This window comes from Hydra vulgaris, chromosome 12, assembly GCF_038396675.1.
Source record: "Hydra vulgaris chromosome 12, alternate assembly HydraT2T_AEP".
In the NCBI taxonomy this organism is placed as follows: domain Eukaryota; kingdom Metazoa; phylum Cnidaria; class Hydrozoa; order Anthoathecata; family Hydridae; genus Hydra; species Hydra vulgaris.
In genome coordinates this window covers 74,107,160-74,121,537 of record NC_088931.1, presented here as the reverse complement: position 1 = coordinate 74,121,537, position 14,378 = coordinate 74,107,160, and the positions used below count along the sequence as shown (strand labels likewise).

The 14,378-nt window shown below is 29.9% G+C and overlaps 6 protein-coding genes across 6 annotated transcripts; 2 read left to right on the top strand and 4 right to left on the bottom strand.

Moving 5' to 3' along the window:
* Positions 1 to 695: 695 nt before the first annotated feature.
* LOC136088339 (uncharacterized) lies at positions 696 to 1,331 on the bottom strand. Its single transcript, XM_065812036.1, has one exon. It carries the CDS (start codon positions 1,329 to 1,331, stop codon positions 696 to 698), a length of 636 nt encoding a protein of 211 aa, XP_065668108.1.
* Positions 1,332 to 1,422: 91 nt separating this feature from the next.
* On the bottom strand, positions 1,423 to 2,684 carry LOC136088338 (uncharacterized). The gene is made up of 2 exons (XM_065812035.1): positions 1,688 to 2,684; positions 1,423 to 1,646 (listed from the first exon to the last, which is right to left on the bottom strand). The coding sequence occupies exons 1-2, from the start codon at positions 2,682 to 2,684 to the stop codon at positions 1,423 to 1,425; spliced, it is 1,221 nt and encodes a 406-aa protein (XP_065668107.1).
* A 648-nt stretch (positions 2,685 to 3,332) lies between these two features.
* On the bottom strand, positions 3,333 to 5,414 carry LOC136088337 (uncharacterized). Its single transcript, XM_065812034.1, has one exon. The coding sequence runs from the start codon at positions 5,412 to 5,414 to the stop codon at positions 3,333 to 3,335; it is 2,082 nt and encodes a 693-aa protein (XP_065668106.1).
* Positions 5,415 to 6,060: 646 nt separating this feature from the next.
* Positions 6,061 to 8,142, bottom strand: LOC136088336 (uncharacterized). The gene has a single exon (XM_065812033.1). It carries the CDS (start codon positions 8,140 to 8,142, stop codon positions 6,061 to 6,063), a length of 2,082 nt encoding a protein of 693 aa, XP_065668105.1.
* Positions 8,143 to 9,603: 1,461 nt separating this feature from the next.
* Positions 9,604 to 11,142, top strand: LOC136088335 (uncharacterized). Its single transcript, XM_065812032.1, has one exon. The coding sequence runs from the start codon at positions 9,604 to 9,606 to the stop codon at positions 11,140 to 11,142; it is 1,539 nt and encodes a 512-aa protein (XP_065668104.1).
* Positions 11,143 to 11,788: 646 nt separating this feature from the next.
* LOC136088334 (uncharacterized) lies at positions 11,789 to 13,870 on the top strand. Its single transcript, XM_065812031.1, has one exon. It carries the CDS (start codon positions 11,789 to 11,791, stop codon positions 13,868 to 13,870), a length of 2,082 nt encoding a protein of 693 aa, XP_065668103.1.
* Positions 13,871 to 14,378: the final 508 nt, after the last annotated feature.

Here is a 14,378-nt window from a genome sequence, read left to right as displayed (position 1 = left end):
ATTTTATAATGATGGTTTTTTGATTTTTCAGTAACATTTTCAATAATTTTATAGTGATTAGGTGTCAAAATTTTTTCTAAATTATAACAAATATTTTTTATAACATTCTTACTTGTAAAAAATCTATATTTTGCTTCGTTTCGGGCGTGTATCAATAAATTTCTTTGATATTGTTTAGTAATATTTTCTGCTTTTTTCGATTTAATTGGTGATCTTACTTTTAATGATGGTGGAATTATATGATTGGAAACGCACCTTTGAAGAAAGATTAATTGGTTTTTTGATATTGCATTTCTAATTTTTTGTTCTTGAAGTTTTACTGTCGAATTATATATCTCCTTGCTGTAGGAATTAGTTATAAAATGTTTCAATGTCATATCTTGTTGTACGTGAATATATATATATATATTTTTGAATATAAAGCATAAAAAACAGCTGCGTACAAACTAAATTTATTCTTCGTAATATTTCGATCTGCTTTTGCACAGATCGTCATCAGACGTAAAATATAATACAAAAAACCGTTACAAATATTACTTAAAAACGTCAAAGAAGACATTAAAAAGAAGCCATAAATGATTACATAATAACGTAAATATAAAACTAGCAAATATTATTTGACTCCTTTTTTTGGATAATTTTTTGAAACAGAGGTCTCCAACTGTTTGTAGAAATTTTAATGCCATTGTCACGGTTCAGAAGTATTGGAGCATTTTTATTTCTTGGTATGTTGAGGCGTAATTAATTTCAAGTGATTCTCTAACTTTGCGTTGATCGTACTCTGATTTTATTGCTAGAGTTTTCGGATTTGACCAATCAAACATGCCATTACATTCTCGACCATGTTCGGTTGCACCAGATGCATCCCATTTACCTTTTAAATAGTTTTTTTGATGTTCAATGCATCTCGTTAAAATCTTCTTTTTTGTTTCGCCTATGTATATACTGCCACAAGAGCATGTGAGTTTGTAGACACCGGGATTGCTATTTGGAATTAAATTAGACTTGTTGTTGCATAAGATGTTTTTTAACGTAGGTGGTGTAGTAAATATTATTCTGACGTTGTAAGGTTTAAGTTCTTTTCTTAGTTTTGGACCTATTCTTGGGAGCCATGGAAGTTTAACTGTATATTTAAATGTTTCTGTTTTATTATAATTTATTTTAGAAAGGTTGATTCTTTTCTGAATATAGTTCTTAGCAGTTGTTTCAAGCTTTAATCTATCGTGTCCATTTTCTGCAAACATATTTATTAAAAACTGTATTTCATCATCAAGATATTTTTTGGAACAAATTTTAACGGCACGAGATAAAAAACCTTTAAAAACACCCATAACTATTTTTGGATTAACGTTTGATGTAGGTTTTATTTGTATATTAGTGATAGCCGACTTTCTATGGATTTTGAAGTTATAGTATGAGTTATTAGTATTGGTTACAGTTATATCCAAGAAGTTTGAATTCCTTTTTATTGTTTTCTTTTTCTGAAGTATATTTTATTGTTGGATCTTGTTCATTTAACAACTCCAGAAACTTATCATGATTTTGTATTGAGTCGAACCTTGCATGACTGTCATCTACATACCTTCTGTAAGTCTTTGGCGAAAATTGACCAACCTCAGCAATAATGAGAGCTTTGCTTCCAAATGCTGTAAAAACGCTTCGGCAACTACGACCATTAAGGACAAACCTATAGGTCCCGAATTCGGTATAGATCTTATCTCATTTTTGTATAAAAAATAACATTGGTTAAGGCAGAGTTCGATCATTTCATGTATATCACTAAGAGTTAGTTTGGTTCTTTTTTTAAGATTATCAATATCGTTGTTTAAAATATCGATAATCACAGGAATTGCTCTGTCAATTGGAATGGAGGGATATAACGCCACCACATCAAAAGAAACTTGAATTTCACTTGGATCAATTAACCAAGATTTTGCTTCGTTGACAAACGAGGAGGAGTTTAATAATCTTGTTTTGTTTTTGTTTAAGGTTGGTTGTATAATTTTTACAAGATGTTCTGATGATCCATATGGTGGGGTACCTATAGTAGAAACGACTGGCCGCATTGGATAGTTCTTTTCTGGCTTGTGAGCTTTTATGACCCCATATAAACGTGGAGGTACGCAGTCAGAAGGGTACATTTGAAAATAAGTCTTGTTATCTAACTTTTTTTGTTTTCGTAACCTGCATAATAGTTTCTGGAATTTAGTCATAAGGGTTTGAGTCGGGTCATAGTTGATAGTTACTGAGTGTTTAATTTCCTCTTCCAATTTATAAAATGCGTCCTCTTCGTTTATAAGTACAAATCCTGTTCCTTTATCAAATGGATAAACTGCTAAACCATTCATTTTTTTCTTCAAATTATTTAAAGATAATCTTTGTTCTTTTGATAAATTATCGGGTAATCTATGTTTGATATTTTTAATAAGAATTTTACTCACGTTTTGTCGAATCTTTTCTGCATCAGATTTTTTACTCTTTTTTTCTAAATGTAAAGCAAAAGATTCGATCGGCGTTAAAATTTCCATATAAGGCAACTTTTTAAACGACGGTGCAAAATTTGGTCCAAGATTTAGGAGATTTATTGTGGAGGTGTCTAACCGAGTTTGCGATAAATTTAAGATTCCAGATTTAACTATATTTTTATTCAATCCGTTTGATTGTTTTTGTTTATTGTAAGTCATTTTATAAAGTTTTTCAAACTTATCTTTTAAATGTTTCTTTGTAATTTTATAATGATGGTTTTTTGATTTTTCAGTAACATTTTCAATAATTTTATAGTGATTAGGTGTCAAAATTTTTTCTAAATTATAACAAATATTTTTTATAACATTCTTACTTGTAAAAAATCTATATTTTGCTTCGTTTCGGGCGTGTATCAATAAATTTCTTTGATATTGTTTAGTAATATTTTCTGCTTTTTTCGATTTAATTGGTGATCTTACTTTTAATGATGGTGGAGGAATTATATGATTGGAAACGCACCTTTGAAGAAAGATTAATTGGTTTTTTGATATTGCATTTCTAATTTTTTGTTCTTGAAGTTTTACTGTCGAATTATATATCTCCTTGCTGTAGGAATTAGTTATAAAATGTTTCAATGTCATATCTTGTTGTACGTGAATATATAATATATATTTTTGAATATAAAGCATAAAAAACAGCTGCGTACAAACTAAATTTATTCTTCGTAATATTTCGATCTGCTTTTGCACAGATCGTCATCAGACGTAAAATATAATACAAAAAACCGTTACAAATATTACTTAAAAACGTCAAAGAAGACATTAAAAAGAAGCCATAAATGATTACATAATAACGTAAATATAAAACTAGCAAATATTATTTGACTCCTTTTTTTGGATAATTTTTTGAAACAGAGGTCTCCAACTGTTTGTAGAAATTTTAATGCCATTGTCACGGTTCAGAAGTATTGGAGCATTTTTTATTTCTTGGTATGTTGAGGCGTAATTAATTTCAAGTGATTCTCTAACTTTGCGTTGATCGTACTCTGATTTTATTGCTAGAGTTTTCGGATTTGACCAATCAAACATGCCATTACATTCTCGACCATGTTCGGTTGCACCAGATGCATCCCATTTACCTTTTAAATAGTTTTTTTGATGTTCAATGCATCTCGTTAAAATCTTCTTTTTTGTTTCGCCTATGTATATACTGCCACAAGAGCATGTGAGTTTGTAGACACCGGGATTGCTATTTGGAATTAACTTAGACTTGTTGTTGCATAAGATGTTTTTTAACGTAGGTGGTGTAGTAAATATTATTCTGACGTTGTAAGGTTTAAGTTCTTTTCTTAGTTTTGGACCTATTCTTGGGAGCCATGGAAGTTTAACTGTATATTTAAATGTTTCTGTTTTATTATAATTTATTTTAGAAAGGTTGATTCTTTTCTGAATATAGTTCTTAGCAGTTGTTTCAAGCTTTAATCTATCGTGTCCATTTTCTGCAAACATATTTATTAAAAACTGTATTTCATCATCAAGATATTTTTTGGAACAAATTTTAACGGCACGAGATAAAAAACCTTTAAAAACACCCATAACTATTTTTGGATTAACGTTTGATGTAGGTTTTATTTGTATATTAGTGATAGCCGACTTTCTATGGATTTTGAAGTTATAGTATGAGTTATTAGTATTGGTTACAGTTATATCCAAGAAGTTTAATTCCTTTTTATTGTTTTCTTTTTCTGAAGTATATTTTATTGTTGGATCTTGTTCATTTAACAACTCCAGAAACTTATCATGATTTTGTATTGAGTCGAACCTTGCATGACTGTCATCTACATACCTTCTGTAAGTCTTTGGCGAAAATTGACCAACCTCAGCAATAATAAGAGCTTTTGCTTCCAAATGCTGTAAAAACGCTTCGGCAACTACGACCATTAAGGACAAACCTATAGGTCCCGAATTCGGTATAGATCTTATCTCATTTTTGTATAAAAAATAACATTGGTTAAGGCAGAGTTCGATCATTTCATGTATATCACTAAGAGTTAGTTTGGTTCTTTTTTTAAGATTATCAATATCGTTGTTTAAAATATCGATAATCACAGGAATTGCTCTGTCAATTGGAATGGAGGGATATAACGCCACCACATCAAAAGAAACTTGAATTTCACTTGGATCAATTAACCAAGATTTTGCTTCGTTGACAAACGAGGAGGAGTTTAATAATCTTGTTTTGTTTTTGTTTAAGGTTGGTTGTATAATTTTTACAAGATGTTCTGATGATCCATATGGTGGGGTACCTATAGTAGAAACGACTGGCCGCATTGGATAGTTCTTTTCTGGCTTGTGAGCTTTTATGACCCCATATAAACGTGGAGGTACGCAGTCAGAAGGGTACATTTGAAAATAAGTCTTGTTATCTAACTTTTTTTGTTTTCGTAACCTGCATAATAGTTTCTGGAATTTAGTCATAAGGGTTTGAGTCGGGTCATAGTTGATAGTTACTGAGTGTTTAATTTCCTCTTCCAATTTATAAAATGCGTCCTCTTCGTTTATAAGTACAAATCCTGTTCCTTTATCAAATGGATAAACTGCTAAACCATTCATTTTTTTCTTCAAATTATTTAAAGATAATCTTTGTTCTTTTGATAAATTATCGGGTAATCTATGTTTGATATTTTTAATAAGAATTTTACTCACGTTTTGTCGAATCTTTTCTGCATCAGATTTTTTACTCTTTTTTTCTAAATGTAAAGCAAAAGATTCGATCGGCGTTAAAATTTCCATATAAGGCAACTTTTTAAACGACGGTGCAAAATTTGGTCCAAGATTTAGGAGATTTATTGTGGAGGTGTCTAACCGAGTTTGCGATAAATTTAAGATTCCAGATTTAACTATATTTTTATTCAATCCGTTTGATTGTTTTTGTTTATTGTAAGTCATTTTATAAAGTTTTTCAAACTTATCTTTTAAATGTTTCTTTGTAATTTTATAATGATGGTTTTTTGATTTTTCAGTAACATTTTCAATAATTTTATAGTGATTAGGTGTCAAAATTTTTTCTAAATTATAACAAATATTTTTTATAACATTCTTACTTGTAAAAAATCTATATTTTGCTTCGTTTCGGGCGTGTATCAATAAATTTCTTTGATATTGTTTAGTAATATTTTCTGCTTTTTTCGATTTAATTGGTGATCTTACTTTTAATGATGGTGGAATTATATGATTGGAAACGCACCTTTGAAGAAAGATTAATTGGTTTTTTGATATTGCATTTCTAATTTTTTGTTCTTGAAGTTTTACTGTCGAATTATATATCTCCTTGCTGTAGGAATTAGTTATAAAATGTTTCAATGTCATATCTTGTTGTACGTGAATATATATATATATATTTTTGAATATAAAGCATAAAAAACAGCTGCGTACAAACTAAATTTATTCTTCGTAATATTTCGATCTGCTTTTGCACAGATCGTCATCAGACGTAAAATATAATACAAAAAACCGTTACAAATATTACTTAAAAACGTCAAAGAAGACATTAAAAAGAAGCCATAAATGATTACATAATAACGTAAATATAAAACTAGCAAATATTATTTGACTCCTTTTTTTGGATAATTTTTTGAAACAGAGGTCTCCAACTGTTTGTAGAAATTTTAATGCCATTGTCACGGTTCAGAAGTATTGGAGCATTTTTTATTTCTTGGTATGTTGAGGCGTAATTAATTTCAAGTGATTCTCTAACTTTGCGTTGATCGTACTCTGATTTTATTGCTAGAGTTTTCGGATTTGACCAATCAAACATGCCATTACATTCTCGACCATGTTCGGTTGCACCAGATGCATCCCATTTACCTTTTAAATAGTTTTTTTGATGTTCAATGCATCTCGTTAAAATCTTCTTTTTTGTTTCGCCTATGTATATACTGCCACAAGAGCATGTGAGTTTGTAGACACCGGGATTGCTATTTGGAATTAACTTAGACTTGTTGTTGCATAAGATGTTTTTTAACGTAGGTGGTGTAGTAAATATTATTCTGACGTTGTAAGGTTTAAGTTCTTTTCTTAGTTTTGGACCTATTCTTGGGAGCCATGGAAGTTTAACTGTATATTTAAATGTTTCTGTTTTATTATAATTTATTTTAGAAAGGTTGATTCTTTTCTGAATATAGTTCTTAGCAGTTGTTTCAAGCTTTAATCTATCGTGTCCATTTTCTGCAAACATATTTATTAAAAACTGTATTTCATCATCAAGATATTTTTTGGAACAAATTTTAACGGCACGAGATAAAAAACCTTTAAAAACACCCATAACTATTTTTGGATTAACGTTTGATGTAGGTTTTATTTGTATATTAGTGATAGCCGACTTTCTATGGATTTTGAAGTTATAGTATGAGTTATTAGTATTGGTTACAGTTATATCCAAGAAGTTTAATTCCTTTTTATTGTTTTCTTTTTCTGAAGTATATTTTATTGTTGGATCTTGTTCATTTAACAACTCCAGAAACTTATCATGATTTTGTATTGAGTCGAACCTTGCATGACTGTCATCTACATACCTTCTGTAAGTCTTTGGCGAAAATTGACCAACCTCAGCAATAATAAGAGCTTTTGCTTCCAAATGCTGTAAAAACGCTTCGGCAACTACGACCATTAAGGACAAACCTATAGGTCCCGAATTCGGTATAGATCTTATCTCATTTTTGTATAAAAAATAACATTGGTTAAGGCAGAGTTCGATCATTTCATGTATATCACTAAGAGTTAGTTTGGTTCTTTTTTTAAGATTATCAATATCGTTGTTTAAAATATCGATAATCACAGGAATTGCTCTGTCAATTGGAATGGAGGGATATAACGCCACCACATCAAAAGAAACTTGAATTTCACTTGGATCAATTAACCAAGATTTTGCTTCGTTGACAAACGAGGAGGAGTTTAATAATCTTGTTTTGTTTTTGTTTAAGGTTGGTTGTATAATTTTTACAAGATGTTCTGATGATCCATATGGTGGGGTACCTATAGTAGAAACGACTGGCCGCATTGGATAGTTCTTTTCTGGCTTGTGAGCTTTTATGACCCCATATAAACGTGGAGGTACGCAGTCAGAAGGGTACATTTGAAAATAAGTCTTGTTATCTAACTTTTTTTGTTTTCGTAACCTGCATAATAGTTTCTGGAATTTAGTCATAAGGGTTTGAGTCGGGTCATAGTTGATAGTTACTGAGTGTTTAATTTCCTCTTCCAATTTATAAAATGCGTCCTCTTCGTTTATAAGTACAAATCCTGTTCCTTTATCAAATGGATAAACTGCTAAACCATTCATTTTTTTCTTCAAATTATTTAAAGATAATCTTTGTTCTTTTGATAAATTATCGGGTAATCTATGTTTGATATTTTTAATAAGAATTTTACTCACGTTTTGTCGAATCTTTTCTGCATCAGATTTTTTACTCTTTTTTTCTAAATGTAAAGCAAAAGATTCGATCGGCGTTAAAATTTCCATATAAGGCAACTTTTTAAACGACGGTGCAAAATTTGGTCCAAGATTTAGGAGATTTATTGTGGAGGTGTCTAACCGAGTTTGCGATAAATTTAAGATTCCAGATTTAACTATATTTTTATTCAATCCGTTTGATTGTTTTTGTTTATTGTAAGTCATTTTATAAAGTTTTTCAAACTTATCTTTTAAATGTTTCTTTGTAATTTTATAATGATGGTTTTTTGATTTTTCAGTAACATTTTCAATAATTTTATAGTGATTAGGTGTCAAAATTTTTTCTAAATTATAACAAATATTTTTTATAACATTCTTACTTGTAAAAAATCTATATTTTGCTTCGTTTCGGGCGTGTATCAATAAATTTCTTTGATATTGTTTAGTAATATTTTCTGCTTTTTTCGATTTAATTGGTGATCTTACTTTTAATGATGGTGGAATTATATGATTGGAAACGCACCTTTGAAGAAAGATTAATTGGTTTTTTGATATTGCATTTCTAATTTTTTGTTCTTGAAGTTTTACTGTCGAATTATATATCTCCTTGCTGTAGGAATTAGTTATAAAATGTTTCAATGTCATATCTTGTTGTACGTGAATATATATATATATATTTTTGAATATAAAGCATAAAAAACAGCTGCGTACAAACTAAATTTATTCTTCGTAATATTTCGATCTGCTTTTGCACAGATCGTCATCAGACGTAAAATATAATACAAAAAACCGTTACAAATATTACTTAAAAACGTCAAAGAAGACATTAAAAAGAAGCCATAAATGATTACATAATAACGTAAATATAAAACTAGCAAATATTATTTGACTCCTTTTTTTGGATAATTTTTTGAAACAGAGGTCTCCAACTGTTTGTAGAAATTTTAATGCCATTGTCACGGTTCAGAAGTATTGGAGCATTTTTTATTTCTTGGTATGTTGAGGCGTAATTAATTTCAAGTGATTCTCTAACTTTGCGTTGATCGTACTCTGATTTTATTGCTAGAGTTTTCGGATTTGACCAATCAAACATGCCATTACATTCTCGACCATGTTCGGTTGCAACAGATGCATCCCATTTACCTTTTAAATAGTTTTTTTGATGTTCAATGCATCTCGTTAAAATCTTCTTTTTTGTTTCGCCTATGTATATACTGCCACAAGAGCATGTGAGTTTGTAGACACCGGGATTGCTATTTGGAATTAACTTAGACTTGTTGTTGCATAAGATGTTTTTTAACGTAGGTGGTGTAGTAAATATTATTCTGACGTTGTAAGGTTTAAGTTCTTTTCTTAGTTTTGGACCTATTCTTGGGAGCCATGGAAGTTTAACTGTATATTTAAATGTTTCTGTTTTATTATAATTTATTTTAGAAAGGTTGATTCTTTTCTGAATATAGTTCTTAGCAGTTGTTTCAAGCTTTAATCTATCGTGTCCATTTTCTGCAAACATATTTATTAAAAACTGTATTTCATCATCAAGATATTTTTTATAAATTGGAAGAGGAAATTAAACACTCAGTAACTATCAACTATGACCCGACTCAAACCCTTATGACTAAATTCCAGAAACTATTATGCAGGTTACGAAAACAAAAAAAGTTAGATAACAAGACTTATTTTCAAATGTACCCTTCTGACTGCGTACCTCCACGTTTATATGGGGTCATAAAAGCTCACAAGCCAGAAAAGAACTATCCAATGCGGCCAGTCGTTTCTACTATAGGTACCCCACCATATGGATCATCAGAACATCTTGTAAAAATTATACAACCAACCTTAAACAAAAACAAAACAAGATTATTAAACTCCTCCTCGTTTGTCAACGAAGCAAAATCTTGGTTAATTGATCCAAGTGAAATTCAAGTTTCTTTTGATGTGGTGGCGTTATATCCCTCCATTCCAATTGACAGAGCAATTCCTGTGATTATCGATATTTTAAACAACGATATTGATAATCTTAAAAAAAGAACCAAACTAACTCTTAGTGATATACATGAAATGATCGAACTCTGCCTTAACCAATGTTATTTTTTATACAAAAATGAGATAAGATCTATACCGAATTCGGGACCTATAGGTTTGTCCTTAATGGTCGTAGTTGCCGAAGCGTTTTTACAGCATTTGGAAGCAAAAGCTCTTATTATTGCTGAGGTTGGTCAATTTTCGCCAAAGACTTACAGAAGGTATGTAGATGACAGTCATGCAAGGTTCGACTCAATACAAAATCATGATAAGTTTCTGGAGTTGTTAAATGAACAAGATCCAACAATAAAATATACTTCAGAAAAAGAAAACAATAAAAAGGAATTAAACTTCTTGGATATAACTGTAACCAATACTAATAACTCATACTATAACTTCAAAATCCATAGAAAGTCGGCTATCACTAATATACAAATAAAACCTACATCAAACGTTAATCCAAAAATAGTTATGGGTGTTTTTAAAGGTTTTTTATCTCGTGCCGTTAAAATTTGTTCCAAAAAATATCTTGATGATGAAATACAGTTTTTAATAAATATGTTTGCAGAAAATGGACACGATAGATTAAAGCTTGAAACAACTGCTAAGAACTATATTCAGAAAAGAATCAACCTTTCTAAAATAAATTATAATAAAACAGAAACATTTAAATATACAGTTAAACTTCCATGGCTCCCAAGAATAGGTCCAAAACTAAGAAAAGAACTTAAACCTTACAACGTCAGAATAATATTTACTACACCACCTACGTTAAAAAACATCTTATGCAACAACAAGTCTAAGTTAATTCCAAATAGCAATCCCGGTGTCTACAAACTCACATGCTCTTGTGGCAGTATATACATAGGCGAAACAAAAAAGAAGATTTTAACGAGATGCATTGAACATCAAAAAAACTATTTAAAAGGTAAATGGGATGCATCTGGTGCAACCGAACATGGTCGAGAATGTAATGGCATGTTTGATTGGTCAAATCCGAAAACTCTAGCAATAAAATCAGAGTACGATCAACGCAAAGTTAGAGAATCACTTGAAATTAATTACGCCTCAACATACCAAGAAATAAAAAATGCTCCAATACTTCTGAACCGTGACAATGGCATTAAAATTTCTACAAACAGTTGGAGACCTCTGTTTCAAAAAATTATCCAAAAAAAGGAGTCAAATAATATTTGCTAGTTTTATATTTACGTTATTATGTAATCATTTATGGCTTCTTTTTAATGTCTTCTTTGACGTTTTTAAGTAATATTTGTAACGGTTTTTTGTATTATATTTTACGTCTGATGACGATCTGTGCAAAAGCAGATCGAAATATTACGAAGAATAAATTTAGTTTGTACGCAGCTGTTTTTTATGCTTTATATTCAAAAATATATATATATATATTCACGTACAACAAGATATGACATTGAAACATTTTATAACTAATTCCTACAGCAAGGAGATATATAATTCGACAGTAAAACTTCAAGAACAAAAAATTAGAAATGCAATATCAAAAAACCAATTAATCTTTCTTCAAAGGTGCGTTTCCAATCATATAATTCCACCATCATTAAAAGTAAGATCACCAATTAAATCGAAAAAAGCAGAAAATATTACTAAACAATATCAAAGAAATTTATTGATACACGCCCGAAACGAAGCAAAATATAGATTTTTTACAAGTAAGAATGTTATAAAAAATATTTGTTATAATTTAGAAAAAATTTTGACACCTAATCACTATAAAATTATTGAAAATGTTACTGAAAAATCAAAAAACCATCATTATAAAATTACAAAGAAACATTTAAAAGATAAGTTTGAAAAACTTTATAAAATGACTTACAATAAACAAAAACAATCAAACGGATTGAATAAAAATATAGTTAAATCTGGAATCTTAAATTTATCGCAAACTCGGTTAGACACCTCCACAATAAATCTCCTAAATCTTGGACCAAATTTTGCACCGTCGTTTAAAAAGTTGCCTTATATGGAAATTTTAACGCCGATCGAATCTTTTGCTTTACATTTAGAAAAAAAGAGTAAAAAATCTGATGCAGAAAAGATTCGACAAAACGTGAGTAAAATTCTTATTAAAAATATCAAACATAGATTACCCGATAATTTATCAAAAGAACAAAGATTATCTTTAAATAATTTGAAGAAAAAAATGAATGGTTTAGCAGTTTATCCATTTGATAAAGGAACAGGATTTGTACTTATAAACGAAGAGGACGCATTTTATAAATTGGAAGAGGAAATTAAACACTCAGTAACTATCAACTATGACCCGACTCAAACCCTTATGACTAAATTCCAGAAACTATTATGCAGGTTACGAAAACAAAAAAAGTTAGATAACAAGACTTATTTTCAAATGTACCCTTCTGACTGCGTACCTCCACGTTTATATGGGGTCATAAAAGCTCACAAGCCAGAAAAGAACTATCCAATGCGGCCAGTCGTTTCTACTATAGGTACCCCACCATATGGATCATCAGAACATCTTGTAAAAATTATACAACCAACCTTAAACAAAAACAAAACAAGATTATTAAACTCCTCCTCGTTTGTCAACGAAGCAAAATCTTGGTTAATTGATCCAAGTGAAATTCAAGTTTCTTTTGATGTGGTGGCGTTATATCCCTCCATTCCAATTGACAGAGCAATTCCTGTGATTATCGATATTTTAAACAACGATATTGATAATCTTAAAAAAAGAACCAAACTAACTCTTAGTGATATACATGAAATGATCGAACTCTGCCTTAACCAATGTTATTTTTTATACAAAAATGAGATAAGATCTATACCGAATTCGGGACCTATAGGTTTGTCCTTAATGGTCGTAGTTGCCGAAGCGTTTTTACAGCATTTGGAAGCAAAAGCTCTTATTATTGCTGAGGTTGGTCAATTTTCGCCAAAGACTTACAGAAGGTATGTAGATGACAGTCATGCAAGGTTCGACTCAATACAAAATCATGATAAGTTTCTGGAGTTGTTAAATGAACAAGATCCAACAATAAAATATACTTCAGAAAAAGAAAACAATAAAAAGGAATTAAACTTCTTGGATATAACTGTAACCAATACTAATAACTCATACTATAACTTCAAAATCCATAGAAAGTCGGCTATCACTAATATACAAATAAAACCTACATCAAACGTTAATCCAAAAATAGTTATGGGTGTTTTTAAAGGTTTTTTATCTCGTGCCGTTAAAATTTGTTCCAAAAAATATCTTGATGATGAAATACAGTTTTTAATAAATATGTTTGCAGAAAATGGACACGATAGATTAAAGCTTGAAACAACTGCTAAGAACTATATTCAGAAAAGAATCAACCTTTCTAAAATAAATTATAATAAAACAGAAACATTTAAATATACAGTTAAACTTCCATGGCTCCCAAGAATAGGTCCAAAACTAAGAAAAGAACTTAAACCTTACAACGTCAGAATAATATTTACTACACCACCTACGTTAAAAAACATCTTATGCAACAACAAGTCTAAGTTAATTCCAAATAGCAATCCCGGTGTCTACAAACTCACATGCTCTTGTGGCAGTATATACATAGGCGAAACAAAAAAGAAGATTTTAACGAGATGCATTGAACATCAAAAAAACTATTTAAAAGGTAAATGGGATGCATCTGGTGCAACCGAACATGGTCGAGAATGTAATGGCATGTTTGATTGGTCAAATCCGAAAACTCTAGCAATAAAATCAGAGTACGATCAACGCAAAGTTAGAGAATCACTTGAAATTAATTACGCCTCAACATACCAAGAAATAAAAAATGCTCCAATACTTCTGAACCGTGACAATGGCATTAAAATTTCTACAAACAGTTGGAGACCTCTGTTTCAAAAAATTATCCAAAAAAAGGAGTCAAATAATATTTGCTAGTTTTATATTTACGTTATTATGTAATCATTTATGGCTTCTTTTTAATGTCTTCTTTGACGTTTTTAAGTAATATTTGTAACGGTTTTTTGTATTATATTTTACGTCTGATGACGATCTGTGCAAAAGCAGATCGAAATATTACGAAGAATAAATTTAGTTTGTACGCAGCTGTTTTTTATGCTTTATATTCAAAAATATATATATATATATTCACGTACAACAAGATATGACATTGAAACATTTTATAACTAATTCCTACAGCAAGGAGATATATAATTCGACAGTAAAACTTCAAGAACAAAAAATTAGAAATGCAATATCAAAAAACCAATTAATCTTTCTTCAAAGGTGCGTTTCCAATCATATAATTCCACCATCATTAAAAGTAAGATCACCAATTAAATCGAAAAAAGCAGAAAATATTACTAAACAATATCAAAGAAATTTATTGATACACGCCCGAAACGAAGCAAAATATAGATTTTTTACAAGTAAGAATGTTATAAAA

Bases quoted from the DNA above. Each gene is read 5' to 3' on its own strand.
- LOC136088339 (XM_065812036.1), bottom strand. From the start codon at position 1,331: ATGGGTGTTTTTAAAGGTTTTTTATCTCGTGCCGTTAAAATTTGTTCC.
- LOC136088338 (XM_065812035.1), bottom strand. From the start codon at position 2,684: ATGACTTACAATAAACAAAAACAATCAAACGGATTGAATAAAAATATA. The intron at 1,647-1,687 runs GTTTGTCCTTAA...GCGTTTTTACAG, and splicing joins ACCGAATTCGGGACCTATAG to CATTTGGAAGCAAAGCTCTC.
- LOC136088337 (XM_065812034.1), bottom strand. From the start codon at position 5,414: ATGACTTACAATAAACAAAAACAATCAAACGGATTGAATAAAAATATA.
- LOC136088336 (XM_065812033.1), bottom strand. From the start codon at position 8,142: ATGACTTACAATAAACAAAAACAATCAAACGGATTGAATAAAAATATA.
- LOC136088335 (XM_065812032.1), top strand. From the start codon at position 9,604: ATGTACCCTTCTGACTGCGTACCTCCACGTTTATATGGGGTCATAAAA.
- LOC136088334 (XM_065812031.1), top strand. From the start codon at position 11,789: ATGACTTACAATAAACAAAAACAATCAAACGGATTGAATAAAAATATA.